General features: G+C 39.4%; 2 protein-coding genes across 5 annotated transcripts in view; one reads left to right on the forward strand and one right to left on the reverse strand.

Moving 5' to 3' along the window:
- Positions 1-7,690, forward strand: part of LOC102244738 (chromosome unknown open reading frame, human C5orf42) — a 72,000-nt gene extending 64,310 nt beyond the window's left edge. Inside the window, 6 exon segments of the mRNA XM_014544842.1 lie at positions 1,482-1,540; positions 2,166-2,327; positions 3,644-3,768; positions 4,845-4,931; positions 6,646-6,818; positions 7,257-7,690. Coding sequence (XP_014400328.1) covers positions 1,482-1,540; positions 2,166-2,327; positions 3,644-3,768; positions 4,845-4,931; positions 6,646-6,818; positions 7,257-7,430 — 780 coding nt within the window. The 3' untranslated portion in view covers positions 7,431-7,690.
- Positions 7,691-18,007: 10,317 nt separating this feature from the next.
- Positions 18,008-25,919, reverse strand: part of NIPBL (Nipped-B homolog (Drosophila)) — a 114,719-nt gene continuing 106,807 nt past the window's right edge. For all 4 annotated transcript variants that reach the window (XM_005872584.2, XM_014544874.1, XM_005872582.2 and 1 more), the window contains 5 exons: positions 25,645-25,791; positions 23,636-23,910; positions 21,595-21,769; positions 19,534-19,722; positions 18,008-18,979 (listed from right to left, as the gene is read on the reverse strand). In XM_005872584.2, the coding sequence (XP_005872646.1) occupies positions 18,614-18,979; positions 19,534-19,722; positions 21,595-21,769; positions 23,636-23,910; positions 25,645-25,791 (1,152 nt within the window). In that variant the 3' untranslated portion in view covers positions 18,008-18,613. The remainder of the gene's footprint in view (positions 18,980-19,533; positions 19,723-21,594; positions 21,770-23,635; positions 23,911-25,644; positions 25,792-25,919) is intronic.

Here is a 25,919-nt window from a genome sequence, read left to right on the forward strand (position 1 = left end):
TCTGTTGCAGCTGAATACGTGTGTGTGTCGGGGGGCCATTTAAAATCTGTTTCTATCCGTACCTTCCCTACAGAACACTTTAAAAAGTATGGTCCGGTCATGTACCGACAGAACAAGGGCACTGTGTGCCACCTGTCCCTCAGACTGTCACTGTGCTCACTGAGCCTGCTGTGGCATTTCCTGGCTGGGTCGGAGGTGCTTCTAAAGGTGACACAGCAGTGTTCTCAGTCATCCCAGTGCTGGGAACGTCCCAGTCAGGTTCATCTCGATTACAGTTCATCTTTTACTTTCTAACATGAAATAAAATAAAATAAGTACTTCATTCTTTTTAGCATCATTCCATAAGTGAATTTTCCAGATAAGATCATCACATTTAAGCACCAAATGGTGCAGAAGTAGGTGAACTAGTATTTAAAGTGTTTATTTCGCAGCGTAAAGGTAGTTTACTTACCTGTGTCTGCAGAGAGCATGCTGATGCCGATGTAACATTTTGTCAGTAGCTCTGAGAACATGGGGATGACCTTCAGGGCTGCTGAGGTACATAACCAGAATCTGAAAGTGCACGTGGATATGTGTGTGTTTTCTCCACCCCATGGGTCAGGGGTCGGGGGGTCTGATATCACCCTCCCTGCCAGCCAAACAAATACCCAAGAGGGTCAGAGTTGGGTCCAAATTAAGAATAAATAGACTCTGGTTTATAAACTTTGTGACGTGTCCTTCAAGATCTCGGACCTCATTTATTCGTAGCTTCTATTTGGGTAAAGGTATGGGAATAGTGAGGGGTTAATGTAATTAAAAACATCATAATTTGTTACTATTATATATAGGATCTTGAGAAAGTGAATTCACTTCTGTGCGCACCTTTTTATACATAAAATTTGTATGAAAAGACTTAACCTTATCAGCAACTCAACATAACTCTTACTACCGAACATTAAGATGTATATAGCGATGTTTGCTAGTTTGCCTCTTGGTGCCTAAGTTTTGAAGAGTTTACAGTCACAATGAATTCACTGCAATAACTTTCTGGTGAACATTTTGAAACATCAAAATGATGGTTTCAGAAGTTTGGTTCATTTCTGCTTTATCAACCAAGCTGTTGGTGAGATTAATCACCAGATAGAGTACGAAGTAGAGGTGTCTCCATCCTTAATAGGTTCTTATTTTCCCTTTTAAATGCAGCTGTTAAGGATCTCTTTTCTAGAAAACATATTAATTTAGCTACTAAAATAGATTTTGCATTCCACTCATTAAATTGGATTTTATTTAATCACATGATGCTTTAACATTTTCATGTTTTGTGCTGGGGTCAGAAGCTTCATGAAATTTGACAGTATTTTGCACTATTTCCTAAATAATAAAATTATGTTTTAACCTCCTGTTAAAATTGATTAGTGGAATTTTCATGTTTTCCATGGATCATAATGGTTTAATTGTTTGTACTGTACAATAGTGAGCTAACTGGATTATTTCTTATACAGTTTTACATGACTTCAAGGGAAATCAGGCTGAGTCAAAAGATGAAGCATGAAAAGGACAGGTGAGCGGTAGTACCCTCTCTCTGGCTTGTTCACCTGAGGCATAGAAAATGCCTGTGGATACTGACCTGGTGCGGGAGAGACCATGATCATGAAGGTGGTTTTCCCGGGGTGAGGCTTGTCCATTGCACTCCGGATGTGCTGACCCCTGCGATTTCCCCAAATGTGGGAAACTCGACTGCATAATTTGTGGTAGTGGGGAATTACATTCGCACTCTCCCCTAAAAAAAAAAAAAAAAAAGCCTAAGGAATTCCGGTTTCCACAGTAGTCCCTTTTTTGTCAACTATGGGATGTGCTGCAAGGAAAATAATTAGACTCCACTAGCCTCGTTAGGAATTTGTTTTCAAATATTATTTCCTCCAATTTTTATGAGTTTTATTTCTGGATTCCCCTCTCCCAATTCAGATAATGTGGATGCATTTTGAAACTACCTCAAAGGCCACAGCTATAGGCACCTTTAATACTGTGTAATGGTCTTCAGACATATGAACTTGAATATTATATTTGAAGTGCATTTGAAAAGCATTGAAAAAAACACATGCTAAGTGGTCTTCAAACACTGTGTTCCTTCTAGAAATATGAACTGAAAGTGACTTATTAAATGTTGTTTAATTCTTTCTCTAAAGATTGCTACTCTGTGACCACTACAGTCGTCGAATTTCACAAGCGTACAGTCTGATGAATGAACTGCTGTCTGAGTCGGTACAGGTACCAGCACAGAAGCCATCGCCCAGCAAGCCCAGGACTGTTCACACTTGCAGGCTGCAAAGCTCCCTTTCTCCAAGAAGGTAAGATAAGGTTTATGTCCTTTGGCAAGACAATGTCAGGCGTGCTAAGAAATGAAGTGCTTTTGTGACCCAGGTTCACTGTATTTGCATCTACCCTGCTCAGAATTATGATTTCTTTATAAGTGCATACAATTACCAAGGAAGAAGACAGTGGCATTAAATCTCTAAGACACCTTACCTAATGCAATTTTGATGTCCGTTCAATCCCTTCTTCTTCCCTGTCGTTTTTGTTAATATTTCCTCCTGTAACTTGCGTCCTAATTGCTCTCCACTAGGCTCCACTCTTGCAGAAACAGTCCCACCAGCTTGCCACTCCTCCCTCTGCCACCTCCTCCTGCCTGTCCCGGGGTTGCTGATTCACTTGTAGATAGTTACATAATTCTTCCTAAGTTAATGACCTGCAGTAGGTTTGGACATGAGTTCGTTAGGCAGGAATTAAACAGGGAATGCTAAAGCTAAAGAAAAGTACTCAAGTGTAGGTTCTTGCACATGGCAAACAAACACAAAACTATACTTGGTGATTTATATGATGAACAACAATTGGCAATACAGTGTTGTTAAATATGACTACCTTTTGACAAAATAAAGATTATAATCACGTAACTTAAGAGGCTAGAGGAGATGTGCCCAACACAAACCTAGATGCAGTCTGGTCACTAGGGTGCACTCAAAATACCAGATGCCCTTTGTTTTCTTTTGTGTTGCTTTTTTGAAATATATTTTTATTGATTTCATAGAGGAAGGGAGAGAGAGAAAAACATCAATGATGAGAGAGAATCACTGATCGGTTGCCTTCTGTACGGGATGGAGACCGGAAATTCAACTGGGACCTCCTGGTTCATAGGTCGACGCTCAACCACTGAGCCACAATGGCCGGGCCCAGATGTCCTTTGAATCTTTTCTAGAACAAAGTAGGGTCTTAAATACACAATAACTAGAGAATTTTTAAAATTGATTTGAGGGGGAGAGAGAGAAACATTGATCAGTTGCATCCTTCACGCCCCCTGACTGGGCATTGAACCTGCTACCTTTTGGTGTACAGGATGAGGCTCTAACCAACTGAGTCACCCGGCCAGGGCAGTACATATATAATTTGAAATAGATGGAGAACAAAAATAGTTTCTTTGAAAAATACACATGAAGTTTGAGATATGAAGAATAACTTGAGAGTTATTACATACTAAATATGTCACTGAGGTACAGAATAAGTGAGTGTATTCATCTGAGGCAGAATCTGGGCTTTTTGAAATACAGTTTTATCACTGATACGAGATTCTAGGAATATAATAATAATAATAATGTAATTTCTACTTTAGAGAGACCCGATATGGTCACAACTTTCCAGTAAATCGACCTGGAAAAGTCAGAAATATATCCAAACCAAGTTATATCCCAAAAGGGAAATCTTTTGGGCAACCTCAGGGCTCACCTTGGCCACATGGTAAGACAAAGCTTTTTTATCTTGTATAATTTGGGCCTATTCCTTCTTGTCTCCAAAGTTACATTTTCATTAGTAACAGCTGTAAGTCTTAGTGAAAAGCAATTCTCATTTCAGCAGAATGTAAGACATTGTACTGGGAAATAAGAAAACCCTAGGAATCTTTTAAAACAAATGACCTTTTTGTAATAGCATTTGAACAGTCAGCAAATTAGATATGATTGACTTGGGACTCTGTTTCTTTTGTGTTTGGTTAAAGAACTTGATTTTTCCAAATCAAGTTCTGCAGGGATGTAAAGTACAGCATAGGGAATATAGTCAATAATATTGTAATAATTATGTATGGTGTCCAGTGGATATTAGGCCTATTGGGGGGAATCACTTCATAAATTATACAAATGATCTGAAACTAATATAAAATAATGTTGAATGTCAACTGTAATTGACAAAAAACCATTCTGGTAGATTTCAGGATGGATATAAAACAGAAGAGGAATATTAAGCAGCTCTGTTTTTACCCTTTGAACATCCTTTCCCACATTTAAAGATGTTATTTATTGCTAGCCTTCCTTTAGTTTTTGCCATAGTTGAGTTTTGATTACTAAAGTAAAACATACTTAGAGCTAACAGATAGTATAAATGTGTATAGCTTACTTGGTGCCCTCAGATGTTATTTAAAACATACCTCATAGAGTTATTGAGGATGATAAGTAAAACATTTTGCATAACAAACATTGAATAGTTGCTATTAATTCTGGAATTTAAGAAACCATAGTTAGTCATTCTCTTGATACAGTTTACCATGGCATCTGTTGGGTGTTCACAGCTCGTGGACTTAGTGCCTGACCTCAGTCCGCGAGATGTTGTCCCAGGACAGGTGCCTTTGGAAAGCACCATGGCTGTGCTGTAAGGAAACCACAACTCGGAGTCTGCCTTCCTTCATCTGCACTTTTGTTCTGCTTCCTTGGTTTTGAATAAAATCCACCCCTCAGAGGCTTCTGCCCTCGAAGGTCTTACAGTAGGATACGTGAATAATCACGCACACACACCAGGGTGAAGACGCTTGCCTGTCTTTGCAGGAACTATCACTTTTACCCAGAAAAAAGCTGGTGGAGCCAGAGGAGCGCGGAGAAAGGCTGTGCACTCTCCAGTCACCTTCCGAAAAGGTAAGAGGTTCTTGAAGTTAATATTAAACCTTTAAAAGCCGTAAATCACTCTTAGAAATTTCAAATATAGGTTCCAGAATGAAAAATGGGGCTCAGAATGAGAAGAGGCTGTGGAGTTAGCTTGGAATCCTAGGTCATCACTTACTCTTTAGCCCGGGGCGGTTCCAGGACATTTGTGTGAACTTCCATTTTCTCACCTGCAAAATGTGGATTATAACAGTGCGAGCATATGTGAGGGGCTCACCACAGTGCTCAGCAAGGTGCTAGGGTCACATAGTCATGGAACGCAGGCCCAATTCTGCTCCATCTTTGGATACTTGCTCAAGTTAGCTGTGCTCTGGTCAATGAGAGAGGGAAATTATGATCTTAACTAGAGGCCCAGTGCATGAATTCATGCAACAGTGGGGTCCCTCAGCCTGGCCTGCAGGATCAGGCCGAAACCGGCTCTCCAACATCCCCCGAGGGGTCCCAGATTGCGAGAGGATGCAGGCCAGGCTGAGGGACCCCACCGGTGCACGATCAGGGCTGGAGAGGGACGCAGGAGGTTGGCCAGCTGGGGAGGGACTGCGGGAGGGCTCCAGGGTGTGTCTGGCCCATCTTGATTGGCTGGACCCCAGCAGCAAGCTCACCTACTTGTCGGAGCATCTGCCTTAGCATATTACTCGATTGGTTGAATGGACGACCAGACACTTAGCATATTAGGCTTTTATTATATAGGATTCCTATTGTCTCCCTCTAGCCCAGCGGTTGCCAACCTTTCAGACCTCATGGACCACCATTGGTCCATGGACCACCGGTTGGCAACTGCTGCTCCAAAAGTTTCCTGAAACCAGCAGTCGCCAACCTTCCAGACCTCACAGACCACTAGTTGGCGACCGCTGCTCTAGCCCATCCTCACCCCATGTTACTCTTCACAGTTCTATAAAAACCTGGTAGACAGTCAGGACCAGGGAAACACACATAAGTTCAAGGGACTGAGTGTAGGTAAAGCATTTAGCCCATAGTAAATCCAAAATGGGGTCTTATATTTTGGAGGTATCCTTACCTTTAAGTGTATGAGGTTGGTAAAGCTGTAAAAGGCCAAACTTCACTCTGTTACCTCTTCTCCTCTTTGGGAAGTCACGTGCCTGCTTGTCAGGTATGATGGGAAGTAAACAGGTCCCACGTCATGGGTGTTCCTTAGGTCATGTTGGCGAGGGGCTGTGGAACGTAAGTGTGTTGGGGCGAGCTCCGCCAGGCCTCGTGCAGAGAGCTCCGTGGGTGGGTGGATTTGCTCCTCGGCCTCTGGCACTGGCTGGGGGGAGTTTCTTTTCTACAAAGTACTTACGTTCAGTAGGGAGGCAGAGGGCCACCCTGTGGTCACTGCACTTACACTGACGCCTGTGCCGAAGGCAGACTGTAGGCATGAAGCCTAACATCACTCCTAGAAAGTATCCACAAGCCCTCCCTGTGGAGGCAACTCCTCCACAGCTCTGTTCTGTGGCCCCTTCTCCTACTCTCTCGTCTTAGAGGTTACTGTTACTTTTAAAATCGAAACAGGTGGCCAGAATTAAAGTTCCTTCTGCAGGACAGGAATTGTTAGAACTCTAAAGCGAACTATAACCAAACCCTGTGGTTCAAATAGTAGGTAAAATGTGACTGCCGTGGATTTGATGATAAACATCACAATAAATGAACTAGTCCCAATGTATGCTTTGTTCTTTTCCCTTGTTAGGCTCTACTGCTCCCTGTCTACAGCATTCAAAACAGCACGGGAGTGCTGGGCTTGGCCCTCACACCGAGCAGGTGTGTGCAGAGGACGAGAGAGAGGAGACTGTGGTGAGTCCCTGGCTGGTGCCCTCAGACATCCGCAGGATTCTTCATGGAAGTCACAGTTCCCTTCCACAGGTAGGCATCGGCCGGAGCTCAGGTTGCCTAGTGCTTCCTCTCTGTACAGCAGGTTTTTGTTGTGTGTGGATTTTTTTTTTTTTGGGGGGGGCGGTATTTTTCTGTGGGATGTAGAGATATAGAAGGATTGTGAGGACAGTTTGAAATGGTGATTCAAAGCAACTAATGTGGTTTATCTTTTAGAATTTTCCTTGACTTTGTATTTTCTTTTCAACTAAAAGATCACCAAAATGTAAGAACAGATAATTTACTGAGGTATAAACACCCATTCTGTCCTGGTCAGCCCATCGCTAGTCCAGACATGCAGGGCAGCCACAGCCCTGTCTCCCACCACACTTCCCTCTCCATCTGGTGGATGAGCAGCTGAAGACATGGTTCACATTCTGTGTATTTTCCTCAGGCTAGGACTACCACTTACTATCTATCTCAATTTGATAGGACTTGTCACCAACTGAAGAAGAGCCAGTGTCCCCTACTGGAGAGGGTGGCATGGACAGTGTGTCTGAGAGCACTGGCAGCATCCTCAGCAAGCTCGACTGGAATGCCATCGAAGACATGGTTGCCAACGTGGAAGACAAGAGCCTGTCTGTCCACTGGGCCCTGGATCTCTAAGGCCTACACGCATTCTGTGTCCAGGGCCAGCAGCGCAGTGGTGTGGGCTGGAGGGAGGGAAGCAATGCAGAAAGTGACGTGAATTAACTACCTGCAGCCAGATCTTACCTGGACAAGCCATTTCAAGGAGGAAAATAAACATTTCTCAATAATTTTGCCTTCATGGAAAAGGGTTCTTTAATTATAGATGTATTATATGTTTTTGCATTTGACTTATGTAATTTTTTAAATGATAAAATAAAATTCACCTTTCAAGCCGAGTTCTCATAATATTTAAGCTCCTTTACTATCCCAAGTTTGAGGAAAAAAACTTATATGGGTAAAGGTAGGAAAAGAAAGGAGGAGAAAATCACAATCTTACTGGAGACACTCAAAATGAACTCCACTCTAAAACATCCTACAATTCAGCTGGGCGGGGCCTGGCCGGGGCGTGAAAGGAACCAACACCTCCGCCAATCCTGAACTAAAGAAAACATCCCTGTAAGTCTGGCCTCTGCCTGCAGCCGACAGCCTTGGAGGCAGAAGCAGGGTTGGATGCTTTGGGTGGGAAAGAAAGGGAATATGACTCCTGACTCCAGGAGGAACCTGTTAACTTTGTAAAAACCATGGTGCCAGAGGACTTTGGTCAAGATAGTGGGTCAGGTAAACGCTGTCCTCACCATATCAAAATTGCAACCTAAATTATAAAACCACCTAAAGACTAGCTGACCAGGAGTCCCATAACTAAGGATATAAAGAAGCAGCCATGCCCTAAACGGTTTGGCTCAGTGGATAGAACGTCGGCCTGCAGACTGAAGGGTCCTAGGTTTGATTCCAGTCAAGGGCATGTACCTTGGTTGTGGGCACATCCCCAGTAGGGGGTGTGCAGGAGGCAGCTGATTGATGTTTCTAACTCTCTATCCTTCTCCCTTCCTCTCTGTAAAAAATTAATAAAATATATTTTAAAAAAGAAAGAAAAAAAAAGCAGCCACCTTGAGGCTGGTGGGAGGAGAGAGATCTTGGCTGCAGGGCTCCCCCAGAGGAGCAAGCGTGTCCCAGTCCCACACTGCTCTGCCCAGCCCTTGGTTCTCATAACGGGAAGGGGAGTCCCCATAACAACTGGCTGTGAAAACCAGGGGGCTTATGTCCCAGTGAGATGGAGGGCTACTGGAGACCCAGGCACTGCAGGTCTTAAAGGGCCCACATACAGACTCACTTGCTCTAGGCTCCTGTGCAGAGGTGGTAGCATCGTGTCAGGGACATAGGGGACTAAATTGACTAGCTTCAGGGCAAGAGATGAAAGTGGTGGTAGGCACTATTGTTTTTTTTGTTGAACCACACCCACCTAGCCAGCCCAGGTGCCAAATCTGAGCTCTCCGTTAGCCTGGCTAACACTAATGCCAGCACCATCTGGCCTTGGTGTGCCATGTACCTCTTGCCAAGATACTCCAAGCCTGACATAAGTGGTGACTGGTTTCAACTTACATTTTAAGTCCCATCAAGTAGCCCCACACCCAGCATAAGCAGTGGCCAGTCTTGGCTGGGCATGTAGCCTCAATTAAGTGGCCACAAAGCTGGCACAAATGGCAGGTAGCCTCAGCTCACATTGTGGTGCCCACCACACGGTCCCAAGCCTGATACTAGTGGCAGCCAGCCTTGGTTCACTGATTAGGCACCAAGTGCAGCACAAGCACCTACCAGACAACCTTAAGATGGGCACAAGTGATGGCTGACCTTGATCTGCCCTGTAGCCCCTCTAAAGAGGCTTCAGACCAGACCAGAGCACCCCCTCCCCAACCAGCTCCACAAACCACATATCCAGAGGGCAGACTTGGCTGGCACTACAACCCCACTAAAGCAACTTCCGCTCATCCGAGGTGGTCATGGCCAGCCCTCATAGCCGGTCAGCCTGAGGGTCAATCCCACCCACTGATGTGTCAACAGCAATCACGGCTCAACCATAACAGGAGGGTATACACAACCAACATAGGGGGCGAGGGATGGGCACAGTTTGGGTGATTAGAAAGACTGTGCCACTGGGCCCCACAAGACACCTACCACATAAGGCCACTCTGCCAAGCCCTGGAGGTATAGCAGGTCTACCTAAAACAGAAATAAATAGGGAGTCACACAAAAGGAGACAAAGGAACATGTTCCAAAATGAAAGGCCAGGACAAAAACTCCAGAAAAAGAAACAAAATGGAGACAAACAATCTATTAGACGTACAGTTCAAAACACTGGTTATAAGAATGAAATAGACCAATTAAAAACTAGTAAGACCTGAAACCATAAAACTCTGACATCGCTCTCAGCAAAGGAAACTGTAAAACAAAAATATAACCTACTTAACTGGAGAACATATTCACCAATGATACACCTGATAAGAAGTTAATATCCAAAATTTATAAAGAACTCATACAATTCAACACCAACCCCCAAAAATCCAATTAAAAAATTGGATTTTTTCAGGGCGGAGGACCTGAATAGACACTTCTCCAAAGAGGACAACAGATGGCTAATACAAATGCAAATTAAATCCACAATGAGATGTCACACCTGTCAGAATGGTTATCATCAATAAAGCAACAAGTAAGTGTTGTGGAGGATGTGGAGAAAGAAAAGGGAACCCTCATGAACTGTTGGTGGGATTGCAAATTGGTAAACAGTATGGAGTTTCCTAAAAAAAATTAAAAATAGAATTATCATATGACCCTGCAATCCCGCTCCTGAGTATTTCTATCCAAAGAAATCCAAAACACTAATTCAAAAAGATATATGCAGCCTTATTTACAATAGCCAAGATATGGAAGCATAACTGGTCATCAATAGACAATTGGATAAAGAAGATGTGGTACTTGCCCAGCCAGTGTGGCTCAGTTGGTTGAGCACCATTCCATGCACCAGGCAGGAACGAGGTTGCTGGTTCAATTCCTGGTCAGGGCACATGTCCGGGTTGCAGGCTCCCTTCTTCTCTCTGATATCAATAAAAACATGTTAAAAGAAAAAAAGAAAGAAGATATGGTACATATATACAATGGAATGAGAAGAATGAAATCTTACCATTTGTGACAACATGGATGGGCCTGGAGGGTATTATGCTGTGAAATAAACCAGTCAGAAAAAGATAAATATCATGATTTCACTAATATGTGGAACCTAAAAGACCAAACAAACTCACAGGTATAGAAAAGAAACTAATGCTTGCCAGATGGGAGGGCGGTTGGGGTACTGAGTGAAAAAGGTGAAGGAAATAAGAAGTACAGATTGACAGTTATAATGAAGTCATCGAATGTAAAGTACAGCATAGGGAATCTAATCTAATAAGAGAGAAACATGCAAATTGCCCATACCCCCGCCACACCCACAAGCCATGCCCACCAGCCAATCAGGAGTGAATATGCAAATTAACCCAACTAAGATGGCGGCGGCCACAGAGCTGGAGCGAGCAGGAGGCTTGGGTTGCCCCCGGCAATGGAGGAAGCCAAGCTTCCCGCCTGCCCTGCTGCTCAGCTCAAAACTACAAAGTTTCAATTATAGAAGATAAAATAAATCCCAGATACCTGCTTTCAGCCTGTGGCCGTGGCCAGCCTGAAAACGGCCCTCAGCTCCTCACCCAGGCAGGCCAGGCACCCCAGCGGGACCTCCAGCCTGATCCGGGACACCCTTCAGGGCAAACCAGCCAGCCCCCACCTGTGCACCAGGCCTCTATCCTATATAATAATCCTATATAATAAAAGGGTAATATGCAAATTGACCCTAACAGCAGAATGACTGGGAATGACTGGTCACTATGACACACACTGACCACCAGGGGGCAGATGCTCAATGCAGGAGCTGACCCCTGGTGGTCAGTGCGCTCCCACAGGGGTAGCTATGCTCAGCCACAAGCCAGGCTGAGGGCTGCCAGCACAGCGGTGATGGCAGGAGCCTCTCCCGCCTCCTCAGCAGTGCTAAGGATGTCCGACTGCAGCTTAGGCCTGCTCCCCGCTGGCAAGTGGACAGCCCCCGAGTGCTCCCGGGCTGCCAGAGGGATGTCTGACTGCCAGCTTAGGCCCGATCCCCTGGGGAGTGGGCCTAAGCCAGCAGGTGGACCTCTCCGAGGGGTCCCAGACTGCAAGATGGCACAGGTCGGGCTGAGGGACCCCCCCAAGTGCACAAATTTTTGTGCACTGGGCCCCTAGTATAGTTAATAATATTGCAATAATATATGGCATTAAGTGGGTACTGGACTTATCAGGGTATCAACCTCAGTATTAAATGATATAAATGTCTAACCACTATGCTGTATACCTAAAACTAATATATTATTGTATGTTAACTATAATAAATAAATTGCTTAATAAAATGGTGCCAGAGCTGCCCTGACCAGTTTGGCTCTGTGGATAGAGCGTCGGCCTGCGGACTGAAGGGTCCTGAGTTCGATTCCGGTCAAAGGCATGTACCTTGGTTGCGGGCATGTCCCCAGTGGGGGGTGTGCAGGAGGCAGCTGATCAATGTTTCTCTCTCATTGATGTTTCTAACTCTCTATCCCTCTCCCTTCCTCTCTGTAAAAAATCAATAAAATATATTTTTTAAAAATGATGCCAGAGCTTTGGGTAGTTTTTGGTACTGCAGCAAAACAATGTCATAATTTTTGAGATAATTTTTTTGAGAAGAAACTAGAAACTTTCACCCACTCATTTCAACTGTAATTAAATACAGTCAGATAATTGTGTTCATTTCCCAACTCTCCCACTAGAACACAGCTTTATGGCCAAGGGTCCAGCACAGTTCACTGCTCACAGTAGGCACCCAGCCATTACTTGTCAAATGATTAAATTTGTAAAAACTAAAAAAAAAAATAAAATAAAATAATGGAAACACTATCAATACCAACTGCTCTACAAGACACCCTGTTAGTACGAGAGGAAAGACAGAATCCAATGTTTTAAGTCCAGGAAAGGAATGCAGATGGTAGCCTGTGATTGTGACATCTCTCCAATGCCAAACTCAACCTCTTCACTTCACTGATTCCTTCCTCTGGTCACGCTCTGCACTTTGTGTCCAGAACGGCAGACATCCCACAAATTCCTTTCTGACTTCATCATCCTACTGCCCCACTCCTGCTCCTCGCATTATACTTGGCTTCTACGTCATGGAGACTCTGAACCTTGATCCTTCCAGTTTTTCTTAATCCAGCTCTTCAACGATACCCCCAGCAAACTCCCAATGCTGGCTCACTGACACATTACTGTTTTGGTTGTGCAGCTGAGCCCTATGGAGAAAAATAATACAATCATGCAGTTTGGCATCATCGCAATTCTCTATATTGTAGATAGTGAATGATCTTTCTGAACCATAGCCCTGAGCCTATTATAGCCTATTCAAAGCCCTTCCTGACTCTTGAATGTGGCTTTTTAGGCCTTTTACCATTTGCTTTTCTAACTTTAATATCCAGCATTTCAATCTCTGTTGTCTTTCCTGCCCGACCACTCTCCCCCACAATTCTCATTCTCAACTCAACCACAATCTGGCTTTCCTCTCATCCTCACTGTAACTCCTTTCCCTAAAGGTTCCCATTTGCATCCTAAATGGCAGGATCAAGCATTTTTCAGTCTTCATCTCACTGTTGCATTTCACATGTTGCTCTCTCTCCCTCTTGAAACTCTCTAATTCTGTCGATTCTTCCCATACTCCTGTCATCATTTATCCTGTCTCCCCCACAAACTCGTTTTCCTCCCACTGTGCCTTAAACATTGGTAGTCTGCAAGCCCCCCTTGGGCTCTGTGCTTACTCTACAGCTCACATGCTGATGAGCCAAATGCAGCCTCGGCACCCTCCAAGTGTCATGCTTATGCACATTCCCACTGTCTGGACATCACCAGAACAGCCCGCAGGTACTCATTATCAACATATTTAAAATAGGACCTAGTCACCCAACATAGAGAAACCTGAGAGCTATCCCGATGCTTGTTTTTCTTTACATACTTCAGCCATCTGTCAAGTCCTGCTATTTTTATTTCCTAAATACATCTGCAGTCTCTTCATCTCTCCTACCGTCATCACGCTAGTTCTGACTCTCACCATCTCTAAGACTACTGCATTTGTGTCCTCTTCTCGATACCCTCAAATCCTCTATGGAGCAGCCAGAATGAGCTCTCATTAATCCCTTGCATAAAGTCCTTCTCCTGTCTACACATTAAAATTTAAGTTCTCAAAATTGTATGCTTCTCTCCTTACTTTCTATAGGTTCACTTTTTAATCCTGCACCACCCACACCCTGGTTCCTCTACCCTATACGGTCTGCACATTCAGAATCCATCCCCCAACACCCCACATAACCAAACATTCGGATGATCCAAATATGCACAAAAGATAATTACAAAGTTTTAAAAATAAGCTCCCGCAGAACATGCTAAGTGATTTTATTTACCAAACTTTATATTACACTTATTTAAAAAACACATGGCTTCAGACTGTCTTCTGACTTCAAATATCCTTTTCACCAATCCCCATTTTAGTCTTTCTACATCAAGCCAAATAGTAGCTAAAAAATAGAACACATAAAATATTGCATTTTACCTCTCCATTTATCAAACAGGATAGTAGGCATCTCAAAATCTGAGAATATAAAAGTGGATCTTCTGAGAAGGTATAAAAGAACTACAACATTTAGTCATTACATTCAGATCTTCACAGGTGACTAAGGACTTGCCAGATGAAAGCTTCCTAATAGAGCATCTGATCTGGGAGATAAGATCCCGAGGGTGCTCCTGGTTCTGGTGATAAGTACTAGTAGGTGTGTAGTTTATAGATATCAATTCACCTCTTGGAGCCTCAATTTCACCTTCTTAAAAAGGGTTTGGTACTATGCTGTATGCCTGAAACTAATCCAAAATAATGTAAACTGTAAAAAAAAGAAAAATATATATATATTTAAAGGGTTTGGGTTAGAAGCTTCACTTAACCTGTAGTCCATGGATTTCCAAGTCAAGTTATACATGGAACTGGGGTGTCAGTGACCATGAATCCCTTGGAATTGTATGTAGTTTTGTGTAAGGATTTGTTCAGCTTTTTCTCTTTTTTTTAGAGAGGAAGGGGGAGATGACAGAGAGAGATAGAAACATCAATGGAGAGAATCATCCAGAGGCTTTCTCCTGCATGCTCCCCAATGGGGATCGAGCCCACAACCCAGGCATGTACCCTTGACCAGAAAAGAACCTGGGACCCTTCAGTCCACAGGCCGATGCTCTAATCTACTAAACCAAACCAGTGAGGGCCAGATTTTTAAGGAGAGATTTCATTAGATTCTCAAGGAGGTCCATGAAATTTGGTGGTTAAGAACTTTTCGTTAAGTGACTTCTCAGCTTCCTCATGTTTCTATAAATACAGGGTGGGCAAAAGTAGGTTTATAGTTGTGAGTATGCAGAACAGTTTATTCTTGTATTGTTACTTATTGTATTGTTTTCCATACAAAAACTGTAAACCTACTTTTGCCCCAACTTGTATTTTTTGAAACTATGAAATATGGAAAGCCCCTATTGGTTTAGCTTTTATGACAAACATATTATAATTACTTTGTTGTTTCAGGATCTAAATCTAATACAGGTAAGCCCTTAATTATAAACAAGTTACTATCAAGACAAACTTATACTGCCATGACTTAGCAGAAGAAAGGCTATTGTCAAGGGTGAAGATACTAAGACTATATGACAAAGTAATACTTAAACAATAAAAAAGTCACAAATACAAACATAAATGTAAAATTCCATTTTACAAAAAACTTGTAATGCCTATAAACTATAAAATAATCACAACCTGTAATCCACTTATTTCAAGCAATTAACATAAATTTCTAACAGATCTTGAATCACAGGGTAACATGTTATTTAAACTTATTTCCTTATTTTAGTTCATCTTTAATTGCCTGCATAGCATTTGTCAACTAAAATTCAAAGGATTAAGTGTTTATCACCATCTTTCTGAAAACTGAACCTACCTCACTTCATTAAGTCCGTAATGGTACCTCTGTCCTAGTTATGCAGACTCAAGCACAATGCATGAGTTCAGAAGAGAGACAACGTCTCTCAAACCTACAATAAATTAATGTAAGAAAAAGGATTACAAACCAAAAAACATCTGTTGTTCCTCTATTTAAAATCAACCATTTTCTTAAGAATCCAGGGACAAAACAATTTAGTTTCTTCATGAAAAATATGCAAAGAATAAAAGGCAATGAAGAAACCTATGGATTAAGATCTAAAAAAAAAGGCCTTTTGAGAAAATTGAACATTTGAACACTGTTTCTTTTATGTCAAGCATTAATATTTAAAGATGTATTTATAGATGAAATAATATGGGGTTTGTTTCAGAGAAACATGAGGGAAGAGTGTATGGGGCACAGCTCAAATAAGCTTGGTCAGAAGTTCAGAATGATTGAAACTCAGTGACGGATATGTGGTGGTTCCATAACAAAAAGCCAAAATAGTTACAAAATTCTAAATAGGAAAAACATTGTGTGTATACTGTAATTTGAGCAATGAAATCATACACAATAGAGTCTTACAAAGGAAGGGTGGGTGGTATGCAAAACACATGGATTTTATGACCACTTGGTCAATAAACTATGCAAACTCGAATTTGGTCAGTGACCTTTCTATCATACCAAATTTACATTTAACTGTTTCTCAGATAGGACCAATAGGACAAGAAGTGCATTTAGAGAAATCTTCAAACAAATAAAAATAATGTAAATGTGTGTAATAATATGCTTTCCATGACAAAAATTAGCTAAGGGATTAAACAAACTTTAGTTTTAAAATGAGCAAGGCAAACAGTGAAAAGTTCAAATAAGTAGGATTTTTGTAGAGTGAAAATTACTGTTAAGCGTTTCAAATGGATGACCTGATGGGTTTTATATTTGCAAAAGTAATGTTCTTTCCAGTTTATATCAATATTTCTGAAGATGCAGGCCACTTGGACATTGGAATTGTAACCAGAATGAGTTCCTTGTGCAACTAACAATGTTGTGTGTGGAACTAGCTAAGTTTACTTCCTAAATGAGCATAGGATAAATACGCTTGCTCTTTATAAAATCTACATTGCACAAAACATTTTGACTTACCTGTGTTCATGATAGACTATAGTCATCAAAAATTGTCTGTGTGCTTCCGTTACCTGCTAACAATGGAAACACTCAACATTTGAACAGAGTAAACTATATATTACTTGTCTCTAAAACGTCATAATTTCTTCCCCTAGAGGTCACTAAATTCTGTTTCTACATTTGTATTTTGGTATAAATTTTCTTAATTACCCATTTATTTGTCAAAATAATAAATAAAAACACTAAACTTTCATATTAATAAAAAGGTACTTGAAAAATTTTATATAAAATATAACATTTTCTTTTCAATATCAATCAATCCATAAAGATATGGCTTACTACATCAACAAACTATAGAGTAAGACTGAACTTTGTAAATCTCAAATATACTTGGAAAGTTCAATTTTGTATATCTGACAGCAAAAGCCCTAACTTAATTTTGTGTTAAGATCCCAAAACTTATATTTGAGAAATCTGCTTTTTGAAAACTTTGGTGTGTATATTTAAATGTTAAGGCTTGTGAGTTATATCAACATTTGGCTTATATTAATAGCTAAAATACTGTAACTTAGAACATATGGAAAATTCTTAAGCACAGCAATTCATCTGTGACCATCATCTATGACACAGCCTCACTACTATTGTGTGCCTAGTTCCTGATGCTCACTTGAAATATATCCCCAAGTAGATATATTTTGAAGATCCTGGTTTCCTTTCAACAAGGATCATCGCCTTTGCACTTGATATTCGATTCGCTTAGAGTAGTGAATGTGATTACTCCACCCCCACATTTAAATCTCTATTATAACACATACAAGCAAATTATTGAATGCTTCTGAGCCTCAGTTTCCTTATCTACAAAATAGGGATAAAATATTAACCAGCAGAATTTTCATAAGTAAATGACAGCAGGCATGGTTACATGTTAGGCTCGTGGCATTCAAAATTCTCTTTTTTTTACCCACATCTTTTTTCTTCAGTATTCCATATGCTGGACTTTATGTTCTTATATATTTTTTAACTGGTATTTTACTCTCTGATAAATCTTATTATCTTCATAAGCCACTTCAAACATTTTGCTGATAAAACAAATTCCATGTGTGAAAAACCCAACCTAGTTTTGTCCCAGAGTTCAGTTTAAAAAAACAAACATTACCACCATGAAATCACTAGAAAGAAATTGAAGCATACAAAGAATAAACTATAGTTTCTTTTTATATCAAAATGTACTCTTGAAAATGTGTTTGGCACAGTGCTAAATCATATATAGTTAATACTAAATATTGCAGGATACAATAAAACCCTGGAGTTAATTGTTTACACCCTCTTATGGGAATGAAAATAATAGATACCAATTATTCAGAAGTCAGCCTATACAAACTATATAAACAATATTTTATGTTTCGCTTTGAAAACCAGTGATATAATAAATTTTACATAAAAGACTGCAAAATAATATAAATGGATTTAAACAGATCTTTACAATAAGAAATTCAAATGGAAACAGACAAGTAACAAAGAGAAGTAAAAAAATTTATTGCAGTATTCGCTCCACCAGATTGCCTGGGGATCCCTTTTCTTGTATTGTTTTCAGGGTGACCTAATACATCAAAATCTACATTTACAAAAACTCCTTCTGCAGATAGGTCATAGATACTGCATGCTTTTTTTTCAACAGAATAAATTATATATCCAGGAGATTCTGCCATTTTACAGCCTGGAAAAAACAATGCTTCCCTGGAAACTGGGCTAAGCTAAAGAAAGCCATCGCTGCTAGGTTAAACTCCAAGAACACTTTATTAAGAACATTAACAGACTAATTTCCAACATTCACTTGTTTATTTTTTAAACAGAAAGTTTTTCCAAGATATAAACAATTTTTGTTAAACTATAATACAGTGGGAGTAAAAATGAACTGAGAATCTGTTTCTGCTGCACAACAGCGAAGGGAGCTCCCACAAAAATGTTTGCCCAACATTTCCTTCTTTTGTTCCTGCATCCCAGGTTCCATTCTTACTCTTCATAAAATTGATTTTTATTTTTGCCAGAATGTTGATATTTCAAGTTTTTCTGCCTTTTAAAAAAATTCCTGTAAATTTGGCTGCATGTACAAATTCATTAGCTGGAAGTCCCATCCTTGGCGGCATACAGGGATCGTAAAGTCTGAACAACTTTATTAGTCAGCTTATTAGCACTCGTTAGAGCAATTTTTTTGTAAATAATGTCTGACTCTTTAATAGTGTCTACCCAAGGCACCAGTTTGCGGCCATCGCGGCGCTTGGCCTCAGTCCAGGAGCCGCTGTAGGAGCCTGCCATCCACTGAACACTGAAGCCACTGCTGGTTTTCTGTACTACTCTTGCAATTTGTGGTCGGTCTTTGTACTTTGGACAGCAAATAGCGATGACATCCATGACGTCAACACTTTCATTCATCTGTGCTGCCAACTCCGTAGAGTCTGAATTTCGTTTTGACCTTCTCAATGACTAAAACATTGGGAGGGGGGAAAAAAGACCAAGTGTTATACAAAATAATTTTAGTAAAATTATTGTTTTTATTGCTTTTAATCCCTTGACGCCGGGAGTTGGGATTTCCCAGCACACTTCCATTGCCGGCAATGAGACGCACCGTGACCGCCAGCGCCAAGGGGTTAACATATACTTGTAAAACCATAAAACTCTTAATTTGTACCCGTGTCTTTACTCTTATTGATATATAAAATTATATATACATATGAACCATAAAGCTACATAAAACTTAGCAACAATAAAAAAGGATAACACACATTAATACAATCCAAATAAAAATTAATAATCCTTTATGCTGAATAAATCTCATTTCTGTTTTTTTTTATTGTCTTTATGTTAAACTTTCTACAAAAGGATGTATAAATTGTTAAGTAGAGAACCTATCTACAAAATGTTTTCTCTCATAAGTATTACATTACTTGGTGTACATTTAAAAGACTGACATATATAAGCACATAAAAATCATTTTACGTAATACGCTGCGAAATACGTTGACTCCTCCTCCGCCTCACCCCTGAAGTGCCTCCTCCTCTATCCTCCCCATCACTTTCATCATCTTCTGTCTCTGCTGCTGCATTATTTTTAGGGCTGCCTCCTCCAAGCAGCGAGGTAATTGCTTTGTTCCGAGCATTTGTGCTAGCTGACACCTCCCCTTCTTCTTCCTCTTCGTCAGGGTCCAGATGTTCCATGAGAAGTTTGAACTATAAAAATAAGGTATTAATTTTGAATTTTAAGTAAATATTTCAAACAAGACTGTCAAATCACTAAATGTTTTCTTTAAATTTTTTTTCCCTAAATGGGCCCTATAGCCAAGTTTGGTGTGGGTGAAATATATTTTAGCTATTGCCCAAGTCTGAGGCTGGCAAGCATTTTCTGTAAAGAGCCAGAGAGTAAATATTTCCATCTTTGCAGGCCATATAGTCTCTTTCACAACTACACAACTCAGCCATCGTAGTGTGAAAGTAGCTATAGACAATACATAAATGAATGGGCATGGCTGTTTCAATAAAACTTTATTTACAAAAACAGGCAGAGGGCCATATTTGGACAAGCCAGAGGTGGCTGATGCTGGTCCAAATCATCAAGCAACCAGCTGATTAATTAATAGTGATAGACATTTTAAAATTTTCTGCCCCCTTTGTGCTCTGCCAAGTCAAGGGGATACTAGAGGAAGCAAAGGATGAATATTAAATGAAAACTAAAATAATTTTCTACTTTAGAGTATACAAATTACAGTCGATGAATAATATGAAAACTGTGTGTAGGTTTCATGCTTGGTCAAAAAATTTCATTATTAGTTATGTTTAGCTACCTGCTTTAAGCAGATTAAAGCAAAACCTTTATTTTAAAAAATAGTCTCTAAAAACATTTTTAAACATTAAAACATTTTTATTGTAGTGAAATATACAGAACATAAAATTTACAATTTTAATCAATTAATTCATTGGCATAAGTATATTATATTGTTGTGCAACTATTACCACCATTATTTCCAAAACTTTTTCAGCAACAGAAACGCATACTGTATCCATTCAATAACTCCCTACTCTCAGCCCTGGTAAACTCCATTCTATATTTTCAGTCTCTATAAATTTTTCTATTTTTAAAGACAATTTAAAAGCACATTTAATACACACATACTCACATACTTGTTAAGTGAGTATAAATAAAAGATATACAAACATATATATATATATATACTTTTGTAAGAACACATGAAAAAGTAGTGATACTGGCTGCCAGAATAAAGAGGAACAGAATGGCTAAAGAGGCTAGGAGGATGACTTTTCACGATTTTTCTTTTAATAAAATTTACACCATATAATAATCCATTGAATAAAAAAAAATACATAAATGCGCATGGCTTTTTCCTAAAAACTTTCATTTTCACCAAAATAAAATTAGTGGTAAGCTGGCATTTTCTAAGAAAAAATAATTAGGATACAGTGTGTGAAATGGGAAAGCAAGCTTATAGAAACTCCTTAAAACCAGACAGAAAAATAATCTTGACAGTTCATGAAGCTTACTTTCAATATAAAGCATAGCTAACTCCCAAAATGTACTAAAAAAAAAAAAGCCATTATTGCCTTGGTCAGATAGCTCAGTTTGTTGGCGTGTTGTCCCGATACACCAAGGTTGTGGGTTCAATCCCCGGTCAGGGCACATACAAGAATCAACAAATGAATGCATAAATAAGTGAAACAACAAACCCATGTTTCTCTTTTTCTTTTCCTCTCTCCCATCCTCTTTCTAAAAAAAAAATAAAATAAAAATTAAAAAATGCCCTATCCAGTTTGGTTCAGTGGATAGGGTATCGGCTCTCAGACTGAAGGGTCCCAGGTTTGATTCCAGTCAAGGGCATGTACCTTAGTTACAGGCTCAATCCCCAGACCTGGTCAGGGCACATGTGGGAGGCAACTAATCGATGTTTCTCTCTCCCTGTCTTTCCCCCTCCCTTCCACTCTCTCTAAAAGTCAATGGAAAAATATCTTTGCGTGAGGATTAACAACAACAAAAAATAAATAAATAAAAGCCATTATTGGAAGAAAATACATTTTGGTTTTACTACTCACATCTAGATACTGTTTTACTATACTCCTCTTCACATCTTCAGTGATTTTGGAATTAGCCATATCACTGCGCAGGAAGTCCAGTGTTTGTTTGGGATGAAAATGAACTCCTGTTTTTCGGTTTATCGCTTTATCATATACTTTTGCAGATTCAGATGGAGAATATTTCTGAATTTTACTGTTTGGGAAAAATCAAACCATTATAAAACATTTTCAGGCATTTGCATTTAAATTGCTTCTAGTTAAAGTTTATTCACTAATAAACTTTTTCTCATACAGATTTTAACCAGTGAACAAAGTAAATATAATTTTAAAAAGGGAACTAAATACATAAGGGCAAAGATTAAAAAGAATAATATTCTGTTTCTCTCAGTATTTGTCTTGAATAGAGGCATCATTTAAATGACAGCAGTATCTCATGTCTATTTCTTAATATCATGATTGTGATTATACAAGAGTTTTAATATAATTACTCAATACCACCCAACTGGTTTATCTCCTTCTACCTTTTTGCCCCCCACCCTCACTATTTATTCCCTACACAGCAGCAAGAATGATTGTTTACAAACCTGTTTCATATTAACAACTCTGATTAAAAATCTTTCAACTCCTTAGCAATGCCCCAATACCTTATAAGGTTTTAAATTACTTTGCCAATATTTAACATCAAAATACTTGTCATAAAAATCTGGATTATATAGCTTCTTTTGAAAGAGTGGGAGCTGTGGCCACACTGTGCCCACTCTTTTCTGTGGTAACAAGCTGATGAATATCTGAATAATATCTGAGTCCTTTAGATGAAACATGCTCTTTCCAATTTGCCTCTGACATTTTACCAGGTCCACTTAACTCATTTTATCATCTGTCCTCTACGAACATATGACTTTGTGATTCCTAATGTAAGGTTGCAACGAATGTGGGAAATGACCACAATTACATGGGTACAGGCAGAAAAGAGATACCTACAATGACTAGTAGTGAATATAATTACAGGGCATTCACAATAAATAATACTTTTCTCTCTCTTACTTTATAGAGTGCATTAAAGATTGTTTGGTTCTGAGGGAAGGTAGGTGAGGGTGGGGGTAAGGGGAAGAGATCAGCCAAAGGACTTGTATGCATGCCTATAAGCCTAACCAAGGGACACAGACACCATGGGGGTGAGGGCAGGAGTGGGGGGTGGGGGCAATGGGGGGATAAAAACACATATGTAATACCTTAATCAATAAAGAAAAATAATAAAGACTGTTTAGTTCTGTTAGAGCTTAGTCTAGTTCAGGGGTCCTCAAACTGTCCACATCTATTCTTCATTCATAGCTCTTTAAAAACTTAAATTTGCAATCTATTTTAAGATTAGCGTAATTCTCTAATAAGATGTTTTTAAGGAGCCCTAGCTGGTTTGGTTCAGAGGATTGAGTGTCGGCCTGTGGACCAAAGGGTCCCAGGTTCAATTCCAGCCAAGGGCACACACCTGGGTTGCGGCTTGATCCCCAGTAGGGGGCATGCAGGAGGCAGCAGATCAATGATTCTCTCTCATCATTGAGGTTTCTATCTCCCTCTCCCTCTCCCTTCTTCTCTGAAATCAATTTAAAAATATATATTTTTTTTCAATTAAAAATATTTTTAAACAAACAAACTGTCTTACCTTGGAAAAGTTACTTAACGTCTCTTCGGTTATAATTTGATCTCTAGGCCCTTCAATGGTTTCCCATTTCACTAAGCACAAAAGCCAGAATCTTTATAATGGCCTGCAAACCCCTCTGTCCTGTTGGCTGCTACTTCTCTGACCTCATTTTTTAAAAAAATATCTTTTTAAGGAAATCAACAAAATAAGTCCTTTAATTTATATGCATTATTACCAAGTAAAGGAATGTGTTTTTCCTGTTTGATAATAGATTGAACAAATTATGGTATATTATACAACAAAATACTAGTCATAAAAAGGGGCATTTTTAATATTAAAATAAACATGCAATCAAAACTGGATTTCATAATTTATGATTTGAACAAAGTTTTTTCTCTCCCTGCTTATGTGTAACCTTACCTATCAGAAAATCCACAGAGATTCTTCAAATGTTGTTTTAACATGAGAAGCAATAAAATACCCTGGGAAACATTTGCAAACTCAATTAAGGGAGCTGAATTTTCTGGCAAACATTTCATCACCGAATTTATATCATCTTCTGCATCTGAGTCTGAATCTGAATCTACACGTTTCCGTGACTTCCGAGGCCTGGAGACTTCTTCTTCACTCTCGCTTGACTCATTTTCCTTACTAGGTGAAGGTTTTCTCTCTTTCCTTTTGTCTTTTACCATAGACTGAAAAAGAAAAGAAAAGAAAATTATTGTGTTTTTTTTAAAACGAAACAAAATACCACTAACAAATACACATATCTGCATTCAACAGCTTCAAAAGGCATCCCCACATTAATATTGTATACACTGTAACCTTCTGCCTTTCCATAATGACTGGAGGTATAACCCTTGGGAGAAATATTAGGTTCCAAGACTTAATAAAATCATATATAATCCACTCCTCCAACACTCCCCCACAAAAAAAGACTTCTTCTAAAATATCATTCAAAGGTTAACAATTTTCTTATAGGAAAGTAATGAAATAAATTAGCTATAGAAGTATGAATTTGGTATATAAGTGAACCAACATAGAAGAAAAGCAGTAATTATAATTTAACTGGGTGAATACAGTAGGCTTGAACGCCCCCAGCTTTTATTCAAGTCTTCCTTTCGAGAACTTTTCCATGCCCTGGCTAGTGTGGCTCAGTTGGTTGAGCATCGTTCCATGCACCAAAAAGTTGCCAGTTTGATCCTGGTCAGGGTACATTCCCAGGGCTTGATCCCCAGTAGGGAGCATGCAGGAGGCAGCCCATCAATGGTTTTTTTTCCCCTCTCTCCCCCTTCCTCTCTCTAAAATCAATAAAAACATATTTTAAAAAACCTTTTCAGAAATAGGCAATTTTTCTTCAATACTTAAATTGTTTCTTTGTATTTTATGAAACTGTTATCTCTTTAAAAAAAGAAAAGTAAGTCATTTGGGTTTAAGAGGGGGAAAATATTAGATTACAAAGCAATTATTCAAAATGCAACTGTTAAATAAAACAGGAGAAACATTTATAAGATATGCACAATAGTAAGTAAAATAAGATAACACAATAAAGTTCCTGGGAAATTAACTTTTCCAACTTCAATGTACATATTAAACACCTAGGGATTTTGTTAAAAACATAAGACTCTGTTTCAGCAGGGTGGGCCTACGTTCTACAGTTCTAACCCTTAGGTATTAAAATAATCTTCCTTATTCACTAGTTTGACCAGGCTGAGTTTTGAGCAATGTGATTTTGTAAAATGAGATCTACTTGTATCATCAGGTACATAAAAATATTCCAATTAATTTATAAAAAATTTACTGGGTATCAACTCTGTGCCCAGTGCCACATCAGGTGCTTTTATAATTAAGCTAATTGCATTTCCTCCTAAAAAACCAAGAAAGAGAAGATATAAGGTTTATAACAAACTTAGTAAAGTTTTAGGTACACAATATACCAACTTAATTATGATGCTGGTGTTCAAGGATAAGGAAATCAATAGTATGATACATGTCCCGTGTTTCTTTGTACGCTATCTATATCTCTTTAAGGGTACTTTTGTGATATACAGCATGACCAGATTTATAGACTAGCAAGGTACTTTACAATGGGGCTTAAATGAATATATGAAAGGACACCAAACACTTATAGTGAGAGAAATAAAGGAGTGGGATGGATGGCATCATTGAACAAACAATCCATATATACAGGTAAGTATATATATTCCACCAAATGATCTGAAATGGGATGGTTTTAGGTGTTTCTTAATAGAAATTAAATGGCAACCCACTTCCTCTCCCCAATTCAAGCACTGCCCAGATTTCAGTAAGTTCATTTAGAAAGACTTTATATACCTGTGAAAGAATAAAAAGAATGAGAAACAAAACAGTGAAAATAGCATGCCAGCACTTCGACACGTACATGAAGAATAGCAATGTACGTAACTTACCTCCTTGAATGACTGCAGTAGGTTACTACCAGAAACGGAGAGTGTAATGTCTATGTGATGCATTATAAACAATGGCTCTTCCTGTGTCTGGTATGGAAAACAGGCTAGATTGTCTGCTATATACAAGAGCATATTCACTTCTGTTTTCTGTAAATTTAAAAAAGAAAAGGTACACATTTAGTGGATAATCTAGAAATCCATCCAAAAAGCTGTTTTAGAAAAAATATTACATGGTACTTTGATCTCAGTTAATGTTTCAGAGAAAGAGGGTGGTG

This window comes from Myotis brandtii, unplaced genomic scaffold (genome assembly GCF_000412655.1).
Source record: "Myotis brandtii unplaced genomic scaffold, ASM41265v1 scaffold384, whole genome shotgun sequence".
Lineage (NCBI taxonomy): Eukaryota > Metazoa > Chordata > Mammalia > Chiroptera > Vespertilionidae > Myotis > Myotis brandtii.